The sequence below is a fragment of the Onychomys torridus genome, chromosome 23 (assembly GCF_903995425.1).
Source record: "Onychomys torridus chromosome 23, mOncTor1.1, whole genome shotgun sequence".
Classification (NCBI taxonomy): domain Eukaryota; kingdom Metazoa; phylum Chordata; class Mammalia; order Rodentia; family Cricetidae; genus Onychomys; species Onychomys torridus.
In genome coordinates, this window is record NC_050465.1 from 40015278 (window position 1) to 40037931 (window position 22654).

At 44.8% G+C, this 22654-nt stretch overlaps 1 protein-coding gene across 3 annotated transcripts in view; it reads right to left on the reverse strand.

Annotated features, from left to right (window-relative positions):
- Ankrd44 (ankyrin repeat domain 44) overlaps window positions 1-22654 on the reverse strand; it is a 266329-nt gene that overhangs the window by 94880 nt on the left and 148795 nt on the right. For all 3 annotated transcript variants that reach the window (XM_036173295.1, XM_036173294.1, XM_036173293.1), the window contains exons 5-8: window positions 11873-12073; window positions 11432-11519; window positions 8626-8768; window positions 6864-7076 (exon numbers count right to left, since the gene is read on the reverse strand). In XM_036173295.1, coding sequence (XP_036029188.1) covers window positions 6864-7076; window positions 8626-8768; window positions 11432-11519; window positions 11873-12073 — 645 coding nt within the window. The remainder of the gene's footprint in view (window positions 1-6863; window positions 7077-8625; window positions 8769-11431; window positions 11520-11872; window positions 12074-22654) is intronic.

Here is a 22654-nt window from a genome sequence, read left to right on the forward strand (position 1 = left end):
ATTTTCATTTATTTAATGTGTGTGTGTGTGTGTGTGTGTGTGTGTGTGTGTGTGTGTGTGTGTGTGTATGCATATGTGGAGGTCAGAGGGTAACTTGAGGGAACCCACCCTTCTCACTTCTATCATGTGGTACCCCGAGTTCTAACTCAGGTCCACAGGCTTGGAGGCAGGAGCCTTACTTGTTGAACCAGCTTGCTGGCTCTTGGGTATTTTTAAAACTTCTGTCACTGTTATTTTCCTAAATATCAGTAGAAATGTTTCTTCAAGACTGAGGTTAAAAAATCAAGTGTCACACATGACTATTCAATCTTAGATAAAATCTAAGCATCTGTGCTTTAAAACGGCTGTGTTTTTAAAATCCCTAGCTGAATAATCACTAAATAAGTATCTCTTAGAGGACCCACATCCACCCCTACCCAGGGTGCTTATTGGTGATAGGAATTCAGCTCAATCTACTGAATCTGAACAGGGCCAGGACATCATCTCACCCTTGCATGGTATACTCAAAGACAAGAGCCACACTTTAGACTATGGGTTGTTGTTTTGGCAGAAGAAGCTCTGTTATATCCTAAAGGTATTCCTTTGAAAAGAGGAAAGTAGTTACACCAAGTCTATGCCAATAGAAGAGTTAACCACAGTGGTGAATACATCCTAGTTGAAGAAAAAAAAAAACCCACAAGTTAAAATTTTCTTCAGTAGATGAAAGAAAAGCTAATAGGATCCATGGAATATGATTATAGCCGGAATCAGAAAATATGGAGAAAAGACAAATGCCTGGCACCTTTTTTTTGTTTTTTTTTTAAAGCTGAGTATTGAACCCGGGGCCTTGTGCTTGCCAGTCAAGTGCTCTACCACTGAACTAAATCCCCAACCCCAAATTGTTCCTCCTAACGTTAGAAGCAGAGGTTTTTTTTGTTTTGTTTTTCGAGACAGGGTTTCTCTGTGTAGCTTTACGCCTTTCCTGGAACTCGCTTGGTAGACCAGGCTAGCCTCGAACTCACAGAGATCCGCCTGGCTCTCCCAAGTGCTGGGATTAAAGGCATGTGTCACCAACGCCCAGCTGCCCGGCACCTTTTAAAGGAAAGGAGCAGCCATTGGGAGGATGAGGTTGTCTTCATCTCTGGCCTTGAAACATTCATGGACATCTCTAAAAACCATCTAACTCCAGAGCTTGGCCTGGGGTGGAGACAGTCCCAATAACTCAAATACCTGGGAACTGCTTTGGAATACAGAATTAAAAAACAACAACCAAAGAGAGAGGGGGGAGGGGGAGGGAGGGAAGGGGAGGGGAGAGGAGAGAAAGAAAAAAACAAAAAAACCACAAGCCCTTCAAGCAAGAGGGATGGCAATCCAAGACTCACAGAAAGTAAAGGTGGGAATTTCAGAGTTGCCACTAACTTGTCCATAGATGGTGCTATTTCTTAAAATTTTGCTGTAGGATTTGCTCTTAAATTTAATATAAACACATAAGTAATTATGATTTAAATAAATGTATATAAAACTATAAACACTTCAGTGTTTAGGAAATATCTTGGTAAATACTGAAGTCAGTGCCCTCCCATGCCTAGAAATGAGCGTGAGGGCTCTACCGAGGATTCCTCACTTGGCAACTGTCTGCATTGCAGCTGTGAGCCAAAGCGGAAGCAGGCAGTGGCTAGCACATAGATTGCAAAGCCAGTCCTGTGGGAAGACGGCAACCACACTCTGCCCCTTTGCATGTGTGGGTCTCAGTGAAGGCACAGACAAGCAGAGATGTCCACCGATGGTAAAAACGCAAAGATAGGCTGTTTGGTGCGGATGAAGCCCATTTCAGATCTGACCATGCTGACTTTCCCCTTTGTTCACCAACTAATAAGGCTAGGCAGAAGTAGTCATTTGTCCTAAGTTCCATGGCTACCATTTGGAGCTGCTTACATGCTATGGATGTAAAGGGTGCTCACTGTTTCAAAAAAAAAAAACCCAAAAACAAAAACACTGAAAACCAATGCCATTCAAAGGGCAATGCTCCTTTGTTGGTCTTCAAAATGTAGAACTCAATCGAGCTAAAACTAGAAGTCTGCTACACTTCATTTTCTGCCTGAAAAATTCTTCACACTGGCACCTGGATGTTGCTACTGTCACTGGAACTTTGGACAAGGGTAACATTGCCTATGTGCTCAGGAGACTCTGTTCAATTCTTCTATTTGTTTAAGGCTTTGCTTTTATGGGGGAAAAATACTTTTCTTAATTCCTAGTCTCCCCCAATTTCCTGGGTATGTTTTCCCATCAGATTTAAGGCTTTGAAAGCTTTATTTTGAGAATTCAGTTAATTAAACAAGAAAGCTCTTTTAAGTATGGTCAAGGCCTGAGTCATAAAGGAAAGCTAACATGAACTAAGATTGCTTTGTGACAAATACTAATCCTTTTTGCAAGGTAGAATCCAACATTGACCTTGAACTAAATAGAATATTGTCATGACCATCATGCTCCTCAGGAGTTCATCTTTTCTTCTATTCATAATGTCTTGTTTGCTCATCTTCCAACACACACACACACACACACACACACACACACACACACACACACACATGCCCCGCCCCCAAAGCCTCTTTCCTAAATGGCATTGCTACTCCTTAGAGACAGAGCATGCTCTGTGGCATGATCCATCCCAGAGTCACAGGAATCGGTGGGCTATCTATCACAAGGCAGTAAGGTTGCTATGGGATCACACTAACCTGGGATAGGGGTGTCAGTATGTAAACTCAGGTACCCAAGAAGGATTCCTAAGTCAATGGAAGAGTATCTCAAAGCTGGTTGGGGAAAGCCATATGTAATTCGGTTTAGTTAGTCTCCAAAGTTCCAAGGTTCTGCTGTCTCCTTCTGCTGTTTCCGTCCGCCTGTTCTGTAAGTTAGCCCTAAAACACACAGACAAGGGGACGGGCCTACTTTGGCCATTATGTGGCAGGCCTCAGCTCCAGTCTCCTGGACACAAATGCTCCAAAGGTCCATGGACAGAAAAGAATGAAGACCATGGCCAGACTAAATGTTGGTGATCAGGAATTAAGCAAGGTGACTGCAGCGAGTTCTGAGAGTGTTTTGTTGTTTGGGTTCGGTTTGGTTTGGTTTTTTTTTGTCTTCTCCACTGTGGCTTTGGATTCAGTACCTTGTTGAAGTCTTACTCTGAGTGCTAATTAAAAAAAAAAAAAAAAACCTTGAGCTGCTCCAGAACTTACAATATTGTCTGTAGTAGAGGAGAAAAATTACATATTCTTATTTGCAAATTATAAGTCGCTCTTCAATAGATTTTCATATAAAATAGCATGTCTTTATCATTTCATCAAAGTGAAGTAGTGAAAAGTCAAAGGTCAGTAAGATGAGACGGACCCAATAAAACAAGGGACTACAAAATGCACATGGACCACACACGCATCCTCTCCCTTCCCCTCAAACTTGTCGCTGTTCATGAAGGCATCACTCCTCGTGTTTTATAAGTGATGAGGAAACCAGAGTGCACACTGGCTGCATTCTCTCAAACTTGAAAAATCTAAAAGAATACTAACTGTCTAATACGGACAGATTTTCAAAATCTGAGAGCAATGTGGGACAGAGAGGTAACAACTCTAATTAGAAATCTGCCTTCTGAGTCAGCCAGGATGGTCCAGGAAAAGGTAGGTGCATTTAGAATGTATGTTGAACCTTGAAGAAGGATCTGCACACTCAGTGAAGACAAAGGGAAGGCCAAGGAGCCCAGATATAAATTCAAAAACTCCCTTTACAAAGTGGACACAAAGAAACTCATCTATGATTTTAAAATGCCATTTCTTATATTCTGTTTATGACTAACAGTCTCTAAGGAAAAGTAAGCATCAAGGCTAAGTAAATATGCATTTATTCTGGTACATTTGTAAAAGATTTACTTACTGTATGTGTAAGTATATATGTGCCCAAGTGTATAAATGTGCACTATGTATGCTCGAGCAGGTGCCAGCAGGTACCAGAAAATGGCGCTGATCCTCTGAAACTGGAGTCATAGGTCGTTTTAAACCCCAGAACCAAACCCAAGTCCTCTGAAAAAGCAGCAAGCGCTATCAACTACTGAGCTCAGGACCACTTTATGGGAAAAGAGATAAGGCTGCCATAAGCCAATGTGACCTCTACAGGTTAAGTCCATTATCTAAATTGAACTGACCACTGGACGGCCACTTGGAAGAAGCAGGCTGGACGGCAGAAAGTGTCTTTCCAGCCCTGGGCATCAGACACACTCAGAGCACTAGGGTGCACTTTTTAGAGGACGGGGAGCCTCAGACAACCTGTAAGTTGCAAAGATGGTGCCTTTATCTAATGTGGAGGAGGTCAGAGGACATCCTCTTCCTCTGAAAGACCCTCAGATGCCCACAGTCCCTGAGGTGTTGATTGTTTGGCCACTGTGTGCTTCTTGCTCCCCGTGACTACCACACTCTGTGACTTCTACCCCCCCCCAACACACAAAAACTTTGTCACCTTAGTGTGTGTCTCTTGGTCTCCTCTGTGTTTCCACAGGCCTTCTTCTCACCTCTTCTGGGGCCCTGAGTGTCCATGTGTCGAGTGTGGGGCTCTGGAACACTCGCCTTCAGCTCTGTTTTTCCCTTCTGCGTGAGTCTGGCCTTTGTGAGGTTACCAAACTCCTGTCAGGCCTTTCTTTCCTTTCCTGCCTCTTCCTTGTCCTCTGCTTTGGCTCTTCCTTCTCTGCACCCTAAGAGTCAAGTCCTGGGGTCCTCCCTCGCCTTCTTCATGCTGTTAGGTACTCTCTCATTGGATGACTCCACCCTCTCCTGTCACCTTTTCGTGACTGAAGCAACCTGAGTACTAGTTTTTATATGCTTTACTGCTCTTCCATGCTAGAACATTACATTCCCCATTACCTCATCCTCATGCTGGCTCAACATCAGCTTCTCAAAAATTAAACACAGAGCCATGAGCTGGCTCCATGGGTAAGGGCGCTTGCTGTCAAGCCAGAGAATACAAGTTCAAGTCCCATTACCAACATGGTAATAGAAGAGAACTAACCCCTACAAGTTGTCCTCTGACCTCCATATGCACATGTGCTATGGCACGCATACACACACACACACACACACACACACACACACACACACACACACACACAGAGGAAAATAAACTAAACTAAGTGTATCAGTTTACCTCCTATGCCTACCCATGTCCTGACATCCTCTCAATAAATGTGAACAATATCAAATGCTTACTGTTTGACAGATTTTGATCTGTAGAATTTAGGTATGACAACTATGTTTAATCTTCATGTGACCATGAAGACAATGCTATTATTTCCCTAACTTTACACATAAAAAAACTGAGGCTCAGACGGGTCGCTTTTGGTTAGTTATCTGAAGTCAATGCTAGGATTGACTGATCTATCTCAAGCTAAGGCAGTCTAGCCCCGGATCACTCTATAGTACCACTTGCCTTTCCCTAGATTCCATCCCTCATCTCCAGCTCCCCTCTCTTGCCTTGCCAACCCTTGTTGACTCTCTCTCTGCAAAGTTTCTCCCTCCAGAGGCCCCTCCCACTCCTCATCTTCAAGACTCATAACCTAGACCAGTTTTACAGGCATTCAACTACTGTGAAGTCATCCCATTTGTAGGTCTGCTATAGCTACGTTTATGGTTTTTCCCCTCAGGATAAAAAAAAAAAAAAATGCTTTCTTTTGTATTTAAAAAGAACATGCCCATTGATCAAATCAGGGGGTTTTCAAACTGTGAGTTAAGTGGAGGGTTGCAAAGATGGTGCCTTTAACTAAAGTCCTTCATCTTCCTTCCTTTGAAAGACTCACAGATGACCACAGATGACCCAGTGACTGTTTAGCCATTTGTGCGCTTATCTTAGTGGTAAGGGTGCTTTCTGGTGTTCCAGAGCCCCACGTTCTATACATTCTACAGATTCTATACACAGTGCTGAGTGGTAAGGAATGGTGGAGGGCACTGCTTGGGATATTCTGCCATGGGGCAAGGGTGTTTCAGTACAACCCAAATGAGGAACATTGAGGGCACAGATGTACAGGCTGCCCTTATCAGCCACCATGGTGAGCCAATCAGTTCACGGCTCCGCGTTCCCTTGCTCACACCATTCTCGGTTGGGAATGTCCTCTCAAATTATTTCTGCGGCTCCTCTCCATTTATAATCTTCTCAGCTCAAAAACAAGCTCAATTTTTTTTTTAATCCCCAGCCAAGAAACAAGCTAACACATGAGTCATCTACTCTGCAAAGTTTTATTACTCTTTTTCTGGTGGCACTCATCATGTTCTCTCTTGCCTTCTAGCTATTGGGTGTGTTTTAAGTCCTCTAGTGTGAATCTGTATGGCCAGAGATCACATCTCATCTTCAAGTTCCCTACCACTATCAAATCAAGAGCAGGGCAGTCCTTAGTCAACTCCCTGGCTGAAGGAATGCTCACGGCACTTGGGTCACTGTTCCATCACTGGAACCACTGTTGACAGCCTGCTGGAGGAAAGCATTTGAAAGCCATGCTGGGGTTGGGAACAACCATTAGTTAGTCATTCCTCTGTGTTCTCAGCAGTCTGCCCGACCAGCTAACCACGGGTATCTGTGTTAAAATATGGGCTGAGCTGGCACCTTTAAGACCCGACGTTCACTCTGAGCACTCATTAACCCACAAAGGAGATATGATTGGAGCCTTGCTGCCTGCATGTTGGTGCCATCATACCTGGAAAGGCAACCCGGCAATTTCCACAGCCTCTCAATCCAGGATAAAGCTGTGTGGATCCAAATGCTTCCACTTCACAAACACACGGCATAACGGGCAACGGTTACTTAAGTTCAAGGGCTCAGTGCAAAGGTGTTTGAGGCAGAGAGACTGAATGTCGTACCTGAATGTTCACATCGGCCCCATTGTTTACTAACAGTTCCAGACACAGAGCACCATGAGTGGACGCCGCTGCGAAGTGCAGAGGGGTGAAGCCACTGTTGTTGGGCTGGTTCACGTTAGCACCGTAGTCAATGAGCTCGTTCACGACAGCATCCTGGCCGTTGTAGCAGGCAATGTGCAGCGCTGTGTTTCCATAGACATTGATTTCATCAATCTGCAAAGCATCCAACACAGGGCAATTAAAACTCACTGGAGCCAATTGACTCCATTTGCCACAAAAGGCCTAATGGCTCTGGCGAGAGAAAGGAAATATCCACCCGTCAGCGTAATTATTCAGAGCTCACTTGCTCCCCAGCAGGTATCCCGAGATGCCTCTCCCCCTCCCCCACCCCCACTCCCAGGAAAGACAGGCAAAATTGAATATGACCCATGAGGTATCAAAGGTTTCAGCCTGTGGGAGGGTTTTCCTGGCTGGAGGGAGACAAACAAGACAAAAGGCAAACACACTTTCAAAATGTCAGAAAAGCAAAGAACAAACCCCAAAGTCACGGGCTTGGGAACAGTGACCATGAGAAGAGGGGAGAGGGCTAGCAAGAGAGGTGACTTGTGGACCCCGTGCCCTTGAGTCCGGCTCGGAATCAATTCCATTTTCACTCTGGAGCCTGACACCTCACAGGCTGACCCAACTGCAGGACTGAGGCATGTCATCCACAGCTCCCTACTGCTTTCCCAGACCTGCTCAAGGGTCAGGCGTCACCACCTTGGTCTCTCACAGCCCCCGGTTCTCCTTTCCTCCAGGGATAAGACACCCTGAGCATTATTGTGCCTGGCTGAAGGAGAATGGGACTGGCCGACTATAGAGACCCACTATAGAGGTGTCCTAGTGAGGGCTTACTCAGGGTCTGAGAATCTGAGCTTGCTTTACCCGGCAGGGCTGCATAAGGGGCTGATTTGACCATGGGTTGGTTACCAGGTGTTTGGAAGGGTCTGCACTTGGCTGTGAAGTATATTTTAATCTAGCAAGGGGGAGGTCTCTTGCCCCACCCCTTGGCATTGTTATAAAAAGCCCTTTTGAAGAGACAGAAGGGACCCGCTGGGTTTTGATCCAGGTCTTTCCAAAGCCATCCTGTGTTTCTGTCTTTCGCCTCTCTGCTATCTTTCTATCTAAACGTTTCTTATCCCTCCCTCCCCCTCATAGGAACCCTTTAAAAGGTGGGGGCTGGCCTCCCACAGCCGACTGAAGCTCAATATCAAAGTTCCTTTGTTCAATCCCTGCCATCCATTCCCCCTCTTGGGCTATGGCCCATGATTTCCCAGGTCAGCTTCTGGGGGTCCTTTTTACATGACTAATTATTACATATTACATAGGATATAAAGGTTAGCCCAGAGGTGGTGACACAGGCCTTTAATCCCAGCACTAGGTAGCAGAAGCAGAGACAGTCAGATCTCTCTGAGTTTGAGACTAGCATGGTGTACAGAGCAAGATCCAGAATAGTCAGGGCCACACAGAGAAACGATGCAGAAAGAGAGGGAGAGAGAGAGAGAGAGAGAGAGAGAGAGAGAGAGAGAGAGTCTGTTTCTGGTTTCCTGGTATTTAATCAATGTCCCTATTGCAATTTATCAGCTCGCATAAAAAGAAATACAGGACCCAAGGAAGTAAGTTTTCCCCCACTTGAATAAAAATGTGAACAGGATTGAATTTCAGAGCAGAAGAAAACGCAGAAAGACATGAACCGAGCTGTGGCACAGCCATTGGGGCTTACCTCCACCCCCAGATTCAGGAGATGCTTGACAACGTTGATCTGCCCATTGGAGGCTGCAGCGTGCAGCGGGGTGTAGCCCTTCTTATCCTTGCAGGTAACTTCCGCGCCGTGGTTAATAAGCAGGGCCACGACGTCCAGGTGGCCTTGACAAAACAAAGCAGCAAAAACATCATTAACCTTAAATAGGCAACTAGACAACATGTTGCACCCAAAAAGATCATTATTAGCTTTTTTTTTTTTTTTAACCACCAGTGTTTTTCTGATCCAAGCGGCCTCATGGAAAATACTCAATGAGCATTTATTGAGTACCAACTCTGTGCAGGACATTATATCAGTCCCATGGACAGAAGAAGGATGATTCAGTAAGAGCTGAATGAGATGTAGCAAAGGTGGTGGCTGTTCACCACAACAAAGAAGAACCAGAGAGTGACAACACATTAGTGCCACAGCCTTCTGAAAGGTGTACAGAAGTTGAGTGTGCAATCCCAGCAACTGGGAGACGGACGAGAGCAAATTGCAAGTTCAAAGACTGCGTGGGCTACGGAGTGAATTGCAGACCAGCCTAGGGGGCTTAGCAAGATCCTGCCTCAAAACAGAAACAGTAACAAGGGCTGTGTTAAAAGGAAAACCATTACTATTCCTCACCAAAAAAGCCCAACAATAACAATTTAGTTTAGAAAACTAAAGAAACAAAAATCAGAATACTCCCAGATCACGGTTAAATCTGAAACTGCCATTGCTTTGATGGGTTTTAATCCATTTAAATTTAAAAGGGCAATCTCTTATGTTACCCTGTAAAGTAACTCCCATAAATTAGTCACTAAATAGAAAACCCTCCTAATCTCAACTGTTGTGGGCATTTGAACTCTGCTCCCTGATTCACAATGATAAACGTATTTGGCCTTTATTTTACAATTGAAGATCATTGCAAGTTTAAGTTCATTGTTACAGACATCGCAGCTAACTGAAGGGCAGGAGACAAATACTGACTGCAGGACCTGAAGTTTGGGAAGGACGGGGCAGGTGTAGGTAGGGGTGGGGAGTGGTGTGAGCTTGCTTCATCAAAATTTAATTCTTTATCTACAAAAACGTGTATATAGAACAAAATACTTTCAATTACTAGTGGTGCTATCTCAAGCTGTTTGTCCCCATTTTTACCCCACTAGCTCCTAAGAACTGTCACCCACATGCATGTTTTCCCATTTGTATCCTGATGACACGGGTAATGGTGATTTGACTTCTTCAGGTCACCAAGATATTTTAACCATACATCAGCAGAGCAGAAGCTCAAAGCCCCCGGATTCTTTGAGTAGCTCAGTGTATATTTTGTCTAAACATGTGATGGCTTTTAGCCAACTCAAAGGTCTGTGACACTCAAAAGTGAAAGAAGGGGGGGCAGATAGAGCGACACAGGGCTGTATTTCCAGCACTGGGGGGCAGGGTGGTAGGAGGAGCAGTTCAAGGTCTTTTGATACACAAAGAGTTAATTCTTACAAATTTTTAAGATTCTTGGGATCTGTAAATCTAAGGATTCATTCAGAAATCTGTAGTGAAGTGATTTGTCTTATTCTTACCCCAACCCACTCCTTTTCCCCCTACAGTTAATGTTAATTTTTGAAGTGATGATAACAGACTTGTATGTTTATCAAACTGACTCAAACAGACAAAAATGCTCAAAAAAAGAAGCCAATCACCAATCCCTGGAGATACCATCTAACATTTCACTATTTGTTTTCCAAATTTCCCTTCACTGTTTAGAAGTTTCCACAGCAATGGAAAATTATTATACACATTACCATATTCTATATGTACATACAGAATATGACACATGTCTGTATTTCTCTATGTGGCATCCCCCCTTAGTGCATCATAAGCCCTGGATGTTTATAAACACACATGGACACCATTGCTGTACTCCCTACTGGATCCCACTGTGTGGATGCTCTGGAATTTACCAGAACAATATCCCCTGGGTGGGTATCAGCTTGTGTGCAAGTGGTCTGAAAGAACCCTGTCTTCTTTTCGAATTGATGGTTCTTTTCCAACCAGAAACACAGAAAGATCTTAGTTCATGTCTCATGTCTGCATTGAAATACACTGGGAAGACAATCATTTGTCCAAGATCTTTGCACCAATCAAAAGAAAAGGACAAAGCAGAGAGGCACCCTATGTCTTCAACTCCAGCAGAGTGAGGTGGACAGCAGGGAAGCCCATGGGCCTCCACCTTGAACCCAGCCTAGCAGAAGCCTGATCGACGGGGGCTCCAACACTTCTACCTACAAGGGAGCCGGGAAACTTTCCTCTCTTCCTTCCCTTTGTTTCTTTCAAAAATATTTAGAAGTGCAGAGACCAAGAGCATGGTGTCCTTGCATTGCCAAACAGTCTACTTTCTTTCCTAAACACTTTATTTGATGCCATAACAAGCTAACATACACGCAAAGTGTGTCGCTTTCCAATCCAGAGTGAAGAATGCTCAGGGAGATCCAGGCCATGAGTCACCCTCCCCCTCTGTTGGGATAAATAAGCCTCTGACAAGGCAAATGGCCAACTGGAGCACTTTACAGATGCCAAGAAAACGGGCCAAGTCTTCATTCAAGTGGAATCCAACGCTTAAGTCAGACTTGCCCGAGAAAGCCTACACGGTCAACAAGGGCCTGTGGCTTCTACAGTTAAGGTCATCTGCTTATGGCTTTTAGTTGTTGTTTGGTATGCTGGGGATCAAAACCAGGGTCTTATGCACACTAGGCACTTGCCCTCCCATTGAGCTAGTAAAGACACCTTTGCTTTCCACACACAGAATCCTCACCCATGTACGCTGCCCAGTGCAGAGCACGCCGGTCCTTCTTGTCAAATGCATTGATGTTTGCCCCTTTGGCCAAGAGTAGATTGACCATCTGGAAGACAAAAAAAAAAAATGAAATCAAGTGCTCCCTCTGTGATGATGAGGGCTTCTCACTGCCTGCATGTGATCTAAACCAAATTAGCTCAACCCTAACAGCAAGTCAGGGATTTAGACAAGAGAGATGATATCACAGCAGGCCCTGCCATGTGTGCCAAGAGAAGACAGATATGACAGTCTACTTTGTCAATTCATTATGGTCTGAATTTGAGAATGGATATAATTGCCCAAGTGACAGACCTCTATTATACTGACATTCACATAAAGTCTCAACAATCACAACGGCTCCATCTGTGGCTAACAGGGTCTGAGTAGTGTGTCCCAGTTCCCAGTGAGGCGAACACTCACCTCCATGTGTCCATTCAGAGCTGCATGGTGCAAGGCTGTGCGCCCTCCTCGGTCAGAGACGTTGACACTGCTCAATAGTGGAATGATCACTTCTGCACACTTGACAGCCTTATTGGCTGCTGCCACGTGGAGGGGGGTCTGCCAATTCTTGTCTCTTGCATTGACATCGGCCGAGTGTTTAATCAATACTTGCACTGCCTCCTATAACAAAGCAGTTTGCAGGGTCACTGACAAATGCCAATCAATACTTCCTGCGTATAAGGTCTTCTGAGGACACAGGGACCATAGTGAGAAAGGAAAAAGTACTCCCTCTCAGGCAGGCTGTGGACAAGCCATGTCCTACGAAGTAGAGATCTGAAGAGGAACACAGAATGAGACATTCACTCTGTCTCGCTTTGTCAAGTCAAGAGCCTGGCCACCATCTAAAATCAAATATGTCTGCTAAAGATAGTTTTCTTTTGAGACCTCCTTAGCTCACCTAAAAGCATATGTGTGCAGATGTGCACATCAGGTAAAAGACCTGTGAGACAAACTTCCACAAAAATGTCTTCTAACATGAAAAGGAGTCTGACTATTAGCCAACCAACCCCCCAAAGCCCATCACATTCTTGGACCACTTTTTGGCTTGGTTTGGCTTTGTTTTGTTTTGTTTTACAACCTGACCACTGTTTCCCCTCCTTCCTCTCCTCCCATGTGGTCCTTCCATGACTGTATCAGCTTTGAAGGCAAGGCGATCATGACTGACATTTGGGTTACACTTCAAGAGTTCAAGAGAATGTACAGGGCGGGGCATCTCTTCTCTGGCAGCTTTCCCTAGGTGACTGTAAATGTTACCACATTGGCCTTTCACATGCAGTTCTTACAGATCAAGGATACCTTGAAGAGCCATGACCTTTATTTTCCTCTCTACTTTAGTTACATGCTTTATCTCTGCCATTCCCCATTTTCATACTGTCTACTTCATGACTCCCATCCTTTCCACGCTGGTAATGTGAGAGAGGACTCTATCAAGAAATACATAGCATTCAAAGGAGGAGTTCTTAATTTCCAAAACTTCATTTTAAATCATGAAAATATCCGCACCACAACTGCACCCGAGGCTCAAAAACCATTACAGAAGAGGGCGCAGAGAGACAAAGGCCAGGGCAGGGAGTTTACTGTGAGACTGTGTCTCCTAGAAATGTGGGAAACTACACCCAGAAAGCCTCACTAACATGACTGGAAGCTCCAGATGGGAGCTGAGCAACAACAGACACACTACCGCAAACAGGGAAATCCCATGACCTCCGCAAAGAACTACAGGCAGCTAAGGATGCTGAGAGCGGGAGCAAAGGTCTGCCCAGGGAAGAGCACGCTGATTGGTTATCCAATACCAATATGTCAGCCCTGAAGACATACACACAAGTAACATCATACAGACAGAGCTAGTGGTAGCTGTGTGTGTGTGTGTGTGTGTGTGTGTGTGTGTGTGTGTACAACTAATGAAAAACAAGAGGCTATGAATTTGAAAGAGAACCAAGAAATGGTATATGAGAGTTCCCAGAGGGAAGAAAGTGAAAAGGGAAACAATAAATTACATTATGCTCTCAAAATTTAAAATATTTTTTTTTTTTTGGGGGGGGGGTTCGAGACAGAGTTTCTCTGTGTAGTTTTGATGCCTGTCCTGGATCTCACTCTGTAGACCAGGCTGGCCTAGAACTCACAGAGATTGGCCTGGCTCTGCCTGCCGAGTGCTGGGATTAAAGGTGTGTGCCACCACCACCCGGAAATAAATAATATTTTTTAACTATAAAAATATAGTAGTGTAAGATGATTTGGGGGCTGGGGATGTAGCTTAAAGATAGAGCACTTGTCCATCATGCACAAGGACTTAGAATGAATGCCCAGTACAAAACAATAACAAAGATTATGGCATTAAATTCCTAAGCATACAAAATGTAGAAGGCCTAGTGATCCCCTGGGGTGACCTTTCCATTCACAAGCAGTCTCATTTCATAGGCAGGATGGCTGAAGTTCAGGGTCATGACCCATCAGCCTGGCTGACTCAAGGGTACACATGTTTTCTACTAGACTCTTGTGAGAACAGCCAAAAAAGTATCCTGGCGTAAATATCTCCAGATGTTAATTCTCCTTAGTTATTTATAATCTTAAACTGTAGCTTTATCCTGTCAAAATGGCTTAACATATCTAATAGAAATCTAATATAATATTCAGACCTTACTAAATCTTTGCTTTAAAAAGGATTTTGATTTTCAAACTGCATTCCTATTTCAAGCACTTTAACCTTGGAAGTGCTTTACCTTGGTTTTGTGAGGAAGGAACTGTACAGCTACTTGGACGAATTCTTTTTTTTGTTTTTAGTCAAAGATGGCTTTCTTTTCCTGTATTTGCACCCCGGCTAAAATTTCATATCTAGTAGTTTCCTCTGACACAAAATTTACAAGGTGAAGAAGAAACTAACACTGGCGGGGGAAAACCGATACTTTCTAAATTAAGAAAAGATACTTAAAAAGTGGCTTCTCAACCATCTGTGGTGGAGGTCTAGTTTTTAACAATTATGTTTTCAGCTAAGTGTGGTGGTGCTACATGCCTGTCTTAGTTAGGGTATCTGTCTTGTTTTAGTTAGGGTTTCTGTTGCTGGGAAGAGACACCATGTCCACAGCAACTCTTATAAAGGAAAACATCTAACTGAGGCTGGTTTACAGTTCAGAGGTTTAGTCCATTGTTGTCATGGCAGGAAGTAGGGCAGCATGTGGGCAGGCATGGTGCTGGAGGGATAGCCCAGAGTTCTATATCTTGATCCTCAGGCAACAGGAAGTGAACTGTGTCCCACAACGTGTATAGCTTGAGCATGTGAAACCTCATAGCCTGCCCTCACAGTGACTCACTTCCTCCAACAAGACCACACCTCCTAATAATGCCACTCTCTATAGGCCAAGCATTCAAACACATTAGTCTATGGTGGCCATACCCATTCTAACCACCACAATGCCATAATCCAGCTCTCAGAAGCAGGAAAAGAACCATCACAAATTCAAGACCAGCATGGCATCCAGTCTCAATGAAAAAATTTATTATTATTTCCAGGGCATCACAACCCAGAACTTTTACAAAATATAATAAAAAGCAACTAGAGTAAAAACTATAAAAGACAAAATTATTAACTTATTCTTAAATCTAACAGGTATTCAAATTTTCCTTTGTGAGTTTGTTGTTGTTTCCTTTTCTTTTTGCTTGGTTGTCTTGTTCTGTTTATTGAGATATGGCTCCCTGTGCAGCACAGGCTCTCCTTGAATTCAAGACAGCCTCTGGCCTTATATTCTCAAATGTTACAATTACAGGCACAAGCCACCACACCTGAGTATGAAGTTATTCAATTTCTCTCCAAGTTTCTGAAAGCTCATAGGTAGTTTCTAAAATCTCACATTACTCTCAAATGTGCACTGTACTTAAATTCTCCACAAGTCACTATGGAGAAGTAAGGTTTAAAACTAGAAATCATTTTTTGCAGTTGTAAGCAATGTCAAATTTGATGAACTGTAAGTTGCTTTAGGTCAGACAAAGTTGCTTAGACAACTTTCTGCATTCTCCACAGTGTGGCTGGTACATTGCTGTGGAATAATCCCCTTGCACACTGTAAAGATTTGTCACTCAAATTGGTTTAATAAATCACTGATTGGCCAGTAGCCAAGCAGGAAGTATAGGTGGGCAACCAAACTAAGGGTGATGGGAAGAAGAAGGGTGGAGTCAGGAGTCTCCAGTCAGATGCAGAGGAGGCAGGAGATGAACTTGCCATGCTAATAAAGATACCACCACATGGCAGAGCATGAATAAGGAATATGGGTTAACTTAAAATGTAAGAGTTTGCTAGTAACAAGCCTGATCTACCAGCCAATCATTTATAATTAATGTAAGCCTCTGTGTGGTAATTTGGGGGAGGGGCTGCCAGGTATTTGGGAGTTGCTGGAGGGATGGAAACATCCACTTACAGTACTTTGTACGTACTACACATTCAGGAACTTCGGTGGCATAAAGAAAGGGATGTGATCATTAGCAAGGTCTATCAACAATAACTGGCACATATTAACAGGGCAGCTGCTGTGCTGTTGGCTCATGCACCTGAGGCCACACATGAATCCTGAAGGTTTATATTGTATGACTATAATCCCTCAGGGCTTTTATGCCATATTGATTATAGCAACTTCATGTTCTGTAAGAACTATATAAATTGGTCCTCAACCAATTTGCTCAGTTCATGGGATTAATCTTCTAGAATTATCCATTACCAAATTAAAATAGTCCCTATCATTATGATTATTACTAGGGTACAGTTATTCTATAAACTAGCAGTACAAAGGTGTTCACTGGAGACTTGGGATAGGAGAGCATTCTAGGCAGGGGGGTTATTCATAAAACAGCATCTTTGAATGTCAGGAAAGACACACAACAGTATTTGCAGTGAGCTGGAAATCTCCCTACAGTGCTGGAAGTTGATATGCAGGTGGCTGGGGGAGAAAGGCATCAACAGTCTTACCCAGCTGTGAATCCTAGGAACTATGTTACCTATGGGCCTTGCAAGATATTCCCACTTGCACAATAGTGGCATGGCCACTATGGAGGTAACCAACACCCCCCTGACAGGATTTGAGGTCCACTCTTCATCTCCACACTTGATACTATAAACCCCACTCAAAAGCCCATGGTAGTGGGTAGGTCATAGGCCCTAGAGGGAATTCAATTCTATTGTTTAACTAAATTAACAAAGTGTAGAATCACCTTCAAAACATATATTTACATCCACTGACAATTACCACTCTCAGCATTAACCAGAACAGTCTCTTTTTGGTGAACTGCAGTGAATGCACACTTGTGGCTACAAGAGGGGATGAGAATAATGATGGTTGAGTGATCAGCCCTAAACAAGACACTTATACCATCCCCTCCAAAGCTCAAGAGACAGTGTGGTGATATTTTATTTGTGCACCCCAATAAAGCTTATCTGGGGATCAGAGGACAGAGCCAGTCACTGTATTAAACATAGAGGTCAGGCAGTGGTAGCACATGCTTTCAATCCTAGCATTAGGGAAGCAGAGATCCATCTGGATCTCTGTGAGTTCAAGGCCACCCTGGGAACAAAGCAAGGCAGTGATGGCACATGCCTTTAATCCCAACACTAGTTAACCATAGAAGTCTGGAGGTCTGTACAGACATATAGGACACATAGAGCTGGGCGGAAAGAGGAAGTGATGTAGCTTGGCAGAGAGAGGAAGTGAGATGGCAGGGACAGAAAGTTATGTAGGCGTGGGTATACAGGAAGCAGCTCTCTCTTGGGCTGAGGATTTTCCTAGTGGTAAGAACTTGGGGCTGGCTTATTTTATCCCTCTGATCTTTCAGCTTTCCACCTAATATCTGGCTCTGGGTTTTTTATTAATAAGACCATTTATGATCCGTGTTACAAGACAGCACAGAAGATGAGGTGGAAAGAATGAAAGGGCCAGAAGACAGACGGCAAACTGCCATCTTCTGGGCAGTACACAGTCATTGCAATCACAAACCCTCTTCAACTGTGGATGACGGCACTGGATCTGCACCAGAATGGGCCCAGACATGATCCAGACATGGATAGTTCACTGCTGGGCTATCTTCAGCTGACAGATTCAGGGGAAGAGGGTCATTGCCTTCAATTGGGTGCCCACTGGTGCTCCACCAAGTTCTAATGGGAAGTTCCAAGACAAGAGTTACACAGATAAATGACCCTTGTTAAACTAAATGGGTCACAAAGGAAGACCAAAAGTAATGAGCAGGTCGGGAGAAGCCGGGGTTCATAAAGGCAAGAGGAAGTTTTTATAAAGGCAGAGGAAGAGCATAAATTTACCAAATAACTAACTTAAAGCAATATTATAAACTTCTTTAAAAGTAATCCTAGTATCCAATCTTAGATCTCATAGTGAGGCATGCATCAGAATTTTCTGTAGAAGATGAAGATTTCCAGGCCCAACCATCAGCTCAAGCAGGGCCATTGGGGAGAATTCTAGAACAATATCTTTTAACAAGCACCCCAAAGACTTAACAATACACAGTAAACTGAGTATAACCCACCTACATTCCAGGAAGTTGGTTATAAAGCATTCAACCCTAGAAAGATCTTTATTCCCAATGGCAGAATTTTTCTACACAGAAGGCAAAACCAGATGGTTGCTGGTCAAAACAGTATCCAAGAGTGCTTATGTGATCTGAGGGAGGCAGTGGCCATGGTGTAAGCAAGGAGTGTCCTCGACCATACACTTCTCCACTTTGCTGTGGGATGTTCTGTATGTTCTGAATGCATTGCTCTGATTGGTTAATAAATAAAATGCTGATTGGCCAGTAGCCAGGCAGGAAGTATAGGCGGGACAAAGAGAGAGGAGAAATCCAGGAAGTGGAAAGCTGAGTGAGGAGTCGCCAGCCAGACACAGAGGAGGTGAGATGTAAAAGCATCGGTAAGCCACAAGCCATGTGGCAACTTATAGATTAATAGAAATGGGTTAATTTAAGATATAAGAGCAGATACCAAGAAGCCTGCCAAGGCCATACAGTTTATAAGTAATATAGTCTCTGTGTGTTTACCTGGGTCCAAGCAGCTGGCTGCAGGACCACAGGAGCTGAACAGAACCAGAAAAACTTTAGCTACACAACTGACTGACTGTAACACCTTTTATTCCATGCTTAACTTCTCTGGGGCCATACTTCCTAAGTTAGTATGACCAATAATACAATGTCAGAGGCTCAGAGGTTAAAGGACATTAATGCTCAGAAGGCCTTTAACACATAGTGAAGGCTCAAATTCTCAGAACAGCATTATTTAGAAAAACACAATGTCCTCAATCCAACACCCCAAAGACAGGATGCAAACAATTTTAACTTTTCTAACCCAAACACAGTCTCTAGAACAGGGAAGTGAGAAGTTCAGCAACTCCCCTCAGTGCCACCCAGCTCATCACAGCAGAAGGGGAACACGTGAGGTGCCAGTATATTCACACTCAGGCTGCCTCAGGCCCCAAACATCACAACCTTGGAGGCCATGCTGTATGCGCCCTGAAGGACCCCCCAACATGGCCGGCAATGCCTTCCACCTAGCGGGCCTCAACAAACAAATGTTAAACTTTCCCATGTTCAACTCTAGGCTTGCATGCACTTAACTCTGTTCTTCATAGGTGTGCTATTCCAGAAAACAAAGCCAAGAAGCAAGAGGGCAGGAGAGACCACATTCAGTCATTCACAGCTTTCAGAATATTCTCTCCAGAAGCCTCAAGTCTCCCTTCTCTCTCTCTTGGCTACTCTGACAAAGCACATTTCTCCAATACTTAAGTAAAGGCCTCTCCATTTCTCCACCACCTCGGGGGGAAGCTAGAAAAAGAAGGTGGGCCAGTGGGGCATTAGGTAGCAGACACGGAGACAATGCTGTTTGGTTGCAAATTGTTTTGATCCTGGGACACCCAAATATGCCAGGCGATGATACTGGGGGTGTTGCAGAGTTTAGAAGCCTTTCAATGAAGAAACTGTTTTTACTACACGCTCATTAACAATCTCTGTCTGAGGAAAGGACACATGGGCCAGCTCAGACCGAAACTCCGCATCCTCTTGAGCAAGCGCTAGTGGCCAAATACACAACCCAAACAAACTCCCCGTGGCCCTTCCCCTTAGGCCTACCCCCCCCCCCTAGTCAGTAAGGGGAGGCACAAAAGAGTAGCAAGAAGACCAAATTCAAAAGAAAAAACGAGTCTGAATTGAGGACTTCCACGGCATCAAGATGAGCCCAAGTTCAGCTGTTCAGTGAATAGTCAACTCTAATGACAGACCCAGAGATTCCAGTTTTCACTAGAAACTGTTCAACTGTGGCAGGTACTACAAAGGTGTTGTCTTTCGTGAGGTCTCATTTAGTTCTTCCTCAGCAAAAGCTATCTGCAAGCTTTTCTTTTTTTCTTTTTACCCAGAAAACCTTGCTGGTTGGCTGAGGAAGGACCAAGTGCCTTTCACAGACACAGAAGTTTAAGAACTGAACAGCCCATCATTGGTCAGACTGGGCTCAGACACACCAAGACGTATAATGGCAGTGCCCTGCTGGCTGGTGGCAAATGGACATTTTGAGGCTCGAAGCTTTTGTAGGGGTGACTACTTAATAAGGTCATGGGGTACTGAAACCATGTGTTGTGTGTCCCTCTCTCCCCTAAAGCTGGGGACCACAGATATTCTCTCCTTCGCAGCTCTATCAGCATATACAGTACATGATATAGAGAAAGTGTCTAAATTCGTTCAACTAAAGAGACTTCACTCTACTTAAGGAAGAAAAGACCCTCTCTATGTTTATATATATTGAAAAAGACAATAAATTTACTAAGGACTAAGTCACCTCCCCTGTGGAGAAACTAATCTCCTGAGGCTAGTGTCCTCCTTCAGCAGACTCTGGGCCTGTTTCCCCAGATACAACAGAAATGCAACATGGAGCCATCTGGTAAGTTCTCTGGTACCTGAGCAAGGCACTTCTTTGTTTTTTTTCGAGACAGGGTTTCTCTATGTGGTTTTGGTACCTGTCCTGGATCTTGCTCTGTAGACCAGGCTAGCCTTGAACTCACAGGCCTGCCTCTGCCTCCCAAATGCTGGGATTAAAGGTGTGCCCCACCACCGCCCGGCATTTCAGGATTCTTTATCTCCCTCCTCCTATGTGGGCTCTTTGTGAAGAGAATACATCCAACCCCCTTTAAAACAATTCCAAACACCCGGAACAATGGGGAAGATAACAATACTGAACTGCCACATATTAAGTATATTCTGAAATTCAGCTGCCAAAGAGAAACAGCAAGTGCTGATGCCATCACATGATCCGTCACACCTGCTGCCTCGCTCCTCAGTGTTCTTGGAGAACGCCACTTCCTCCAGCACCAGAGAGGCAGCTCCACAGGACAAAGTTACCCACACACACCATGCTCAGCGCCTTTCTCTCTGGCCAGGCTGAGATTCACTGGGTCCCTCCCAGCCCCGCTCCCACATGGCCTTCCCTTTCTCTCCATGAGCCTCCCTCCCACTGAACCGGCCGATGCACGTGTCATGGTTTCCATGATCACCCTCCTTATCCCCGAGGTCCAGACTTGTATAAATAGTGATAGTGCATTTGCTATCATCACATATTTCCACCAGTCAGCAACAAACTAGGTTTGGAGTACCACTCTCTATTTCCAGAACAGTCTAGATTTGGGATCCACCATAGCATAAAATAAATAATAAATAAACTTTCCTGACCCCATGAAGCTTACATTCCAGGGACATATTTCCCAGGCTGTATCCTGAAAAGAATGAGCCAGCTTCCAGGACTCCAGCTCCCCTCACCCACTCCCCGCCCCACCCTACCTGCACCTGCTCAGCCAAGGGCATCGCTCTTCACCGGCCAGCTTTTTTCCCCACCTCATTCTCCTAAGGTGCCAAAATCCTGTCAGGTTTGTCTCTAACTCTGAAAAGACTGGTTCCTCCCCTGCCTTACCTTAGCCTTCTCCTGTTTCTTCTGGCCTCTTGTGGGCAACCCCATCTAAACTCCTGAATGTGGGACCCGCTTCCATCCTGCAGCAGTGATGGTCTTTCTGAAGCATGGTCTGTGGAGACCACTGCCAGCTGCTCACAGGACGATAGTTTCCCTGGCAGCCCAATGAGCTGACTGACTCTGCACTACCCTCTCTGCTCCAGGAAGCGCCACCTGACTCAGGCTCGAGGTCTGCTGCTTCTCCTCTGCATGGGCCCTCCCTCTTCCTCCTCACCTGCTGGGCCCTGCTTATCCTTTAAGGACTAGATTGGCCGACTTCTCATTGGGGAGATATGCCGTGCTCTAGCATGCTTGCTTGCTTGCTTGCCCGCCCCTCCCATCCCACGCTGGCATGGCACAGATCTGCTTGCTATGTTCCTTCCATTCCAGGCTGAAAATGCTCTGAAGTCAAAGTCCATGCTGTCTGCCTTGGACGGCCATGATGCCTCCTTGTCCAGGCTGGTTTTGTGTGTCAACTTGACACAAGCTAGAAGGAAGCCTAGAAGGAAAGAGCCTCCATGAGATGCAGCTGTAAGGCATTTTTTCATTTAGTCATCAATGGGGGAAGGCCCAGCCCATGGTGGGTGGTGCCATCCCTGGGCTGGTGGTCCTGGGTTCTGTAAGAAAGCAGGCTGAGCAAGCCAGAGTGAGCAAGCCAGTAAGCAGCACCCCTCCATGGCCTCTGCATCAGCTCCTGCCTCCAGGGTCCTACCCTGCTTGAGTTCCTGTCCTGACCTCCTTCAGTGATGAACAACAATGTGGAAGTGTAACCCATGGTGGTTTGAAAGAAAATGGCCCCCAAAGGGAGTGGCACTATTAGGAGGTGTGGCCTTGTTGGAGGAAGTGTGTCACTGTGGTGGCGGGCTTTGAGGTCTCTTTTGCCCTCAGGGGTGACAGTCAGTTGACTACCTGTTGCCTGCAAGATGTAACACTCTCAGCTCCAGCACCACGTCTGCCTGCACACCGCCACACTCCTTGTCAGGATAATAATGGACTGAATGAACCTCTGGAACAGTAAGCTGCCACCCCAAGTAAATGTTTTCTTTGTAAGAGTCGCCGTGGTCATGGTGTCTCTTCCCAGCATTAGAAAACCCTAAGGAAAAAAACCCTTTCCTCCCCAACTTGCTTTTTGGTCACGGTGTTTCATCACAGCGATAGAAATCTAACTAGGACTCTCCTACTGTACCACGCCTGACCTGAGCAACACACAAAGAGCTGCCCTTTGGGTGACC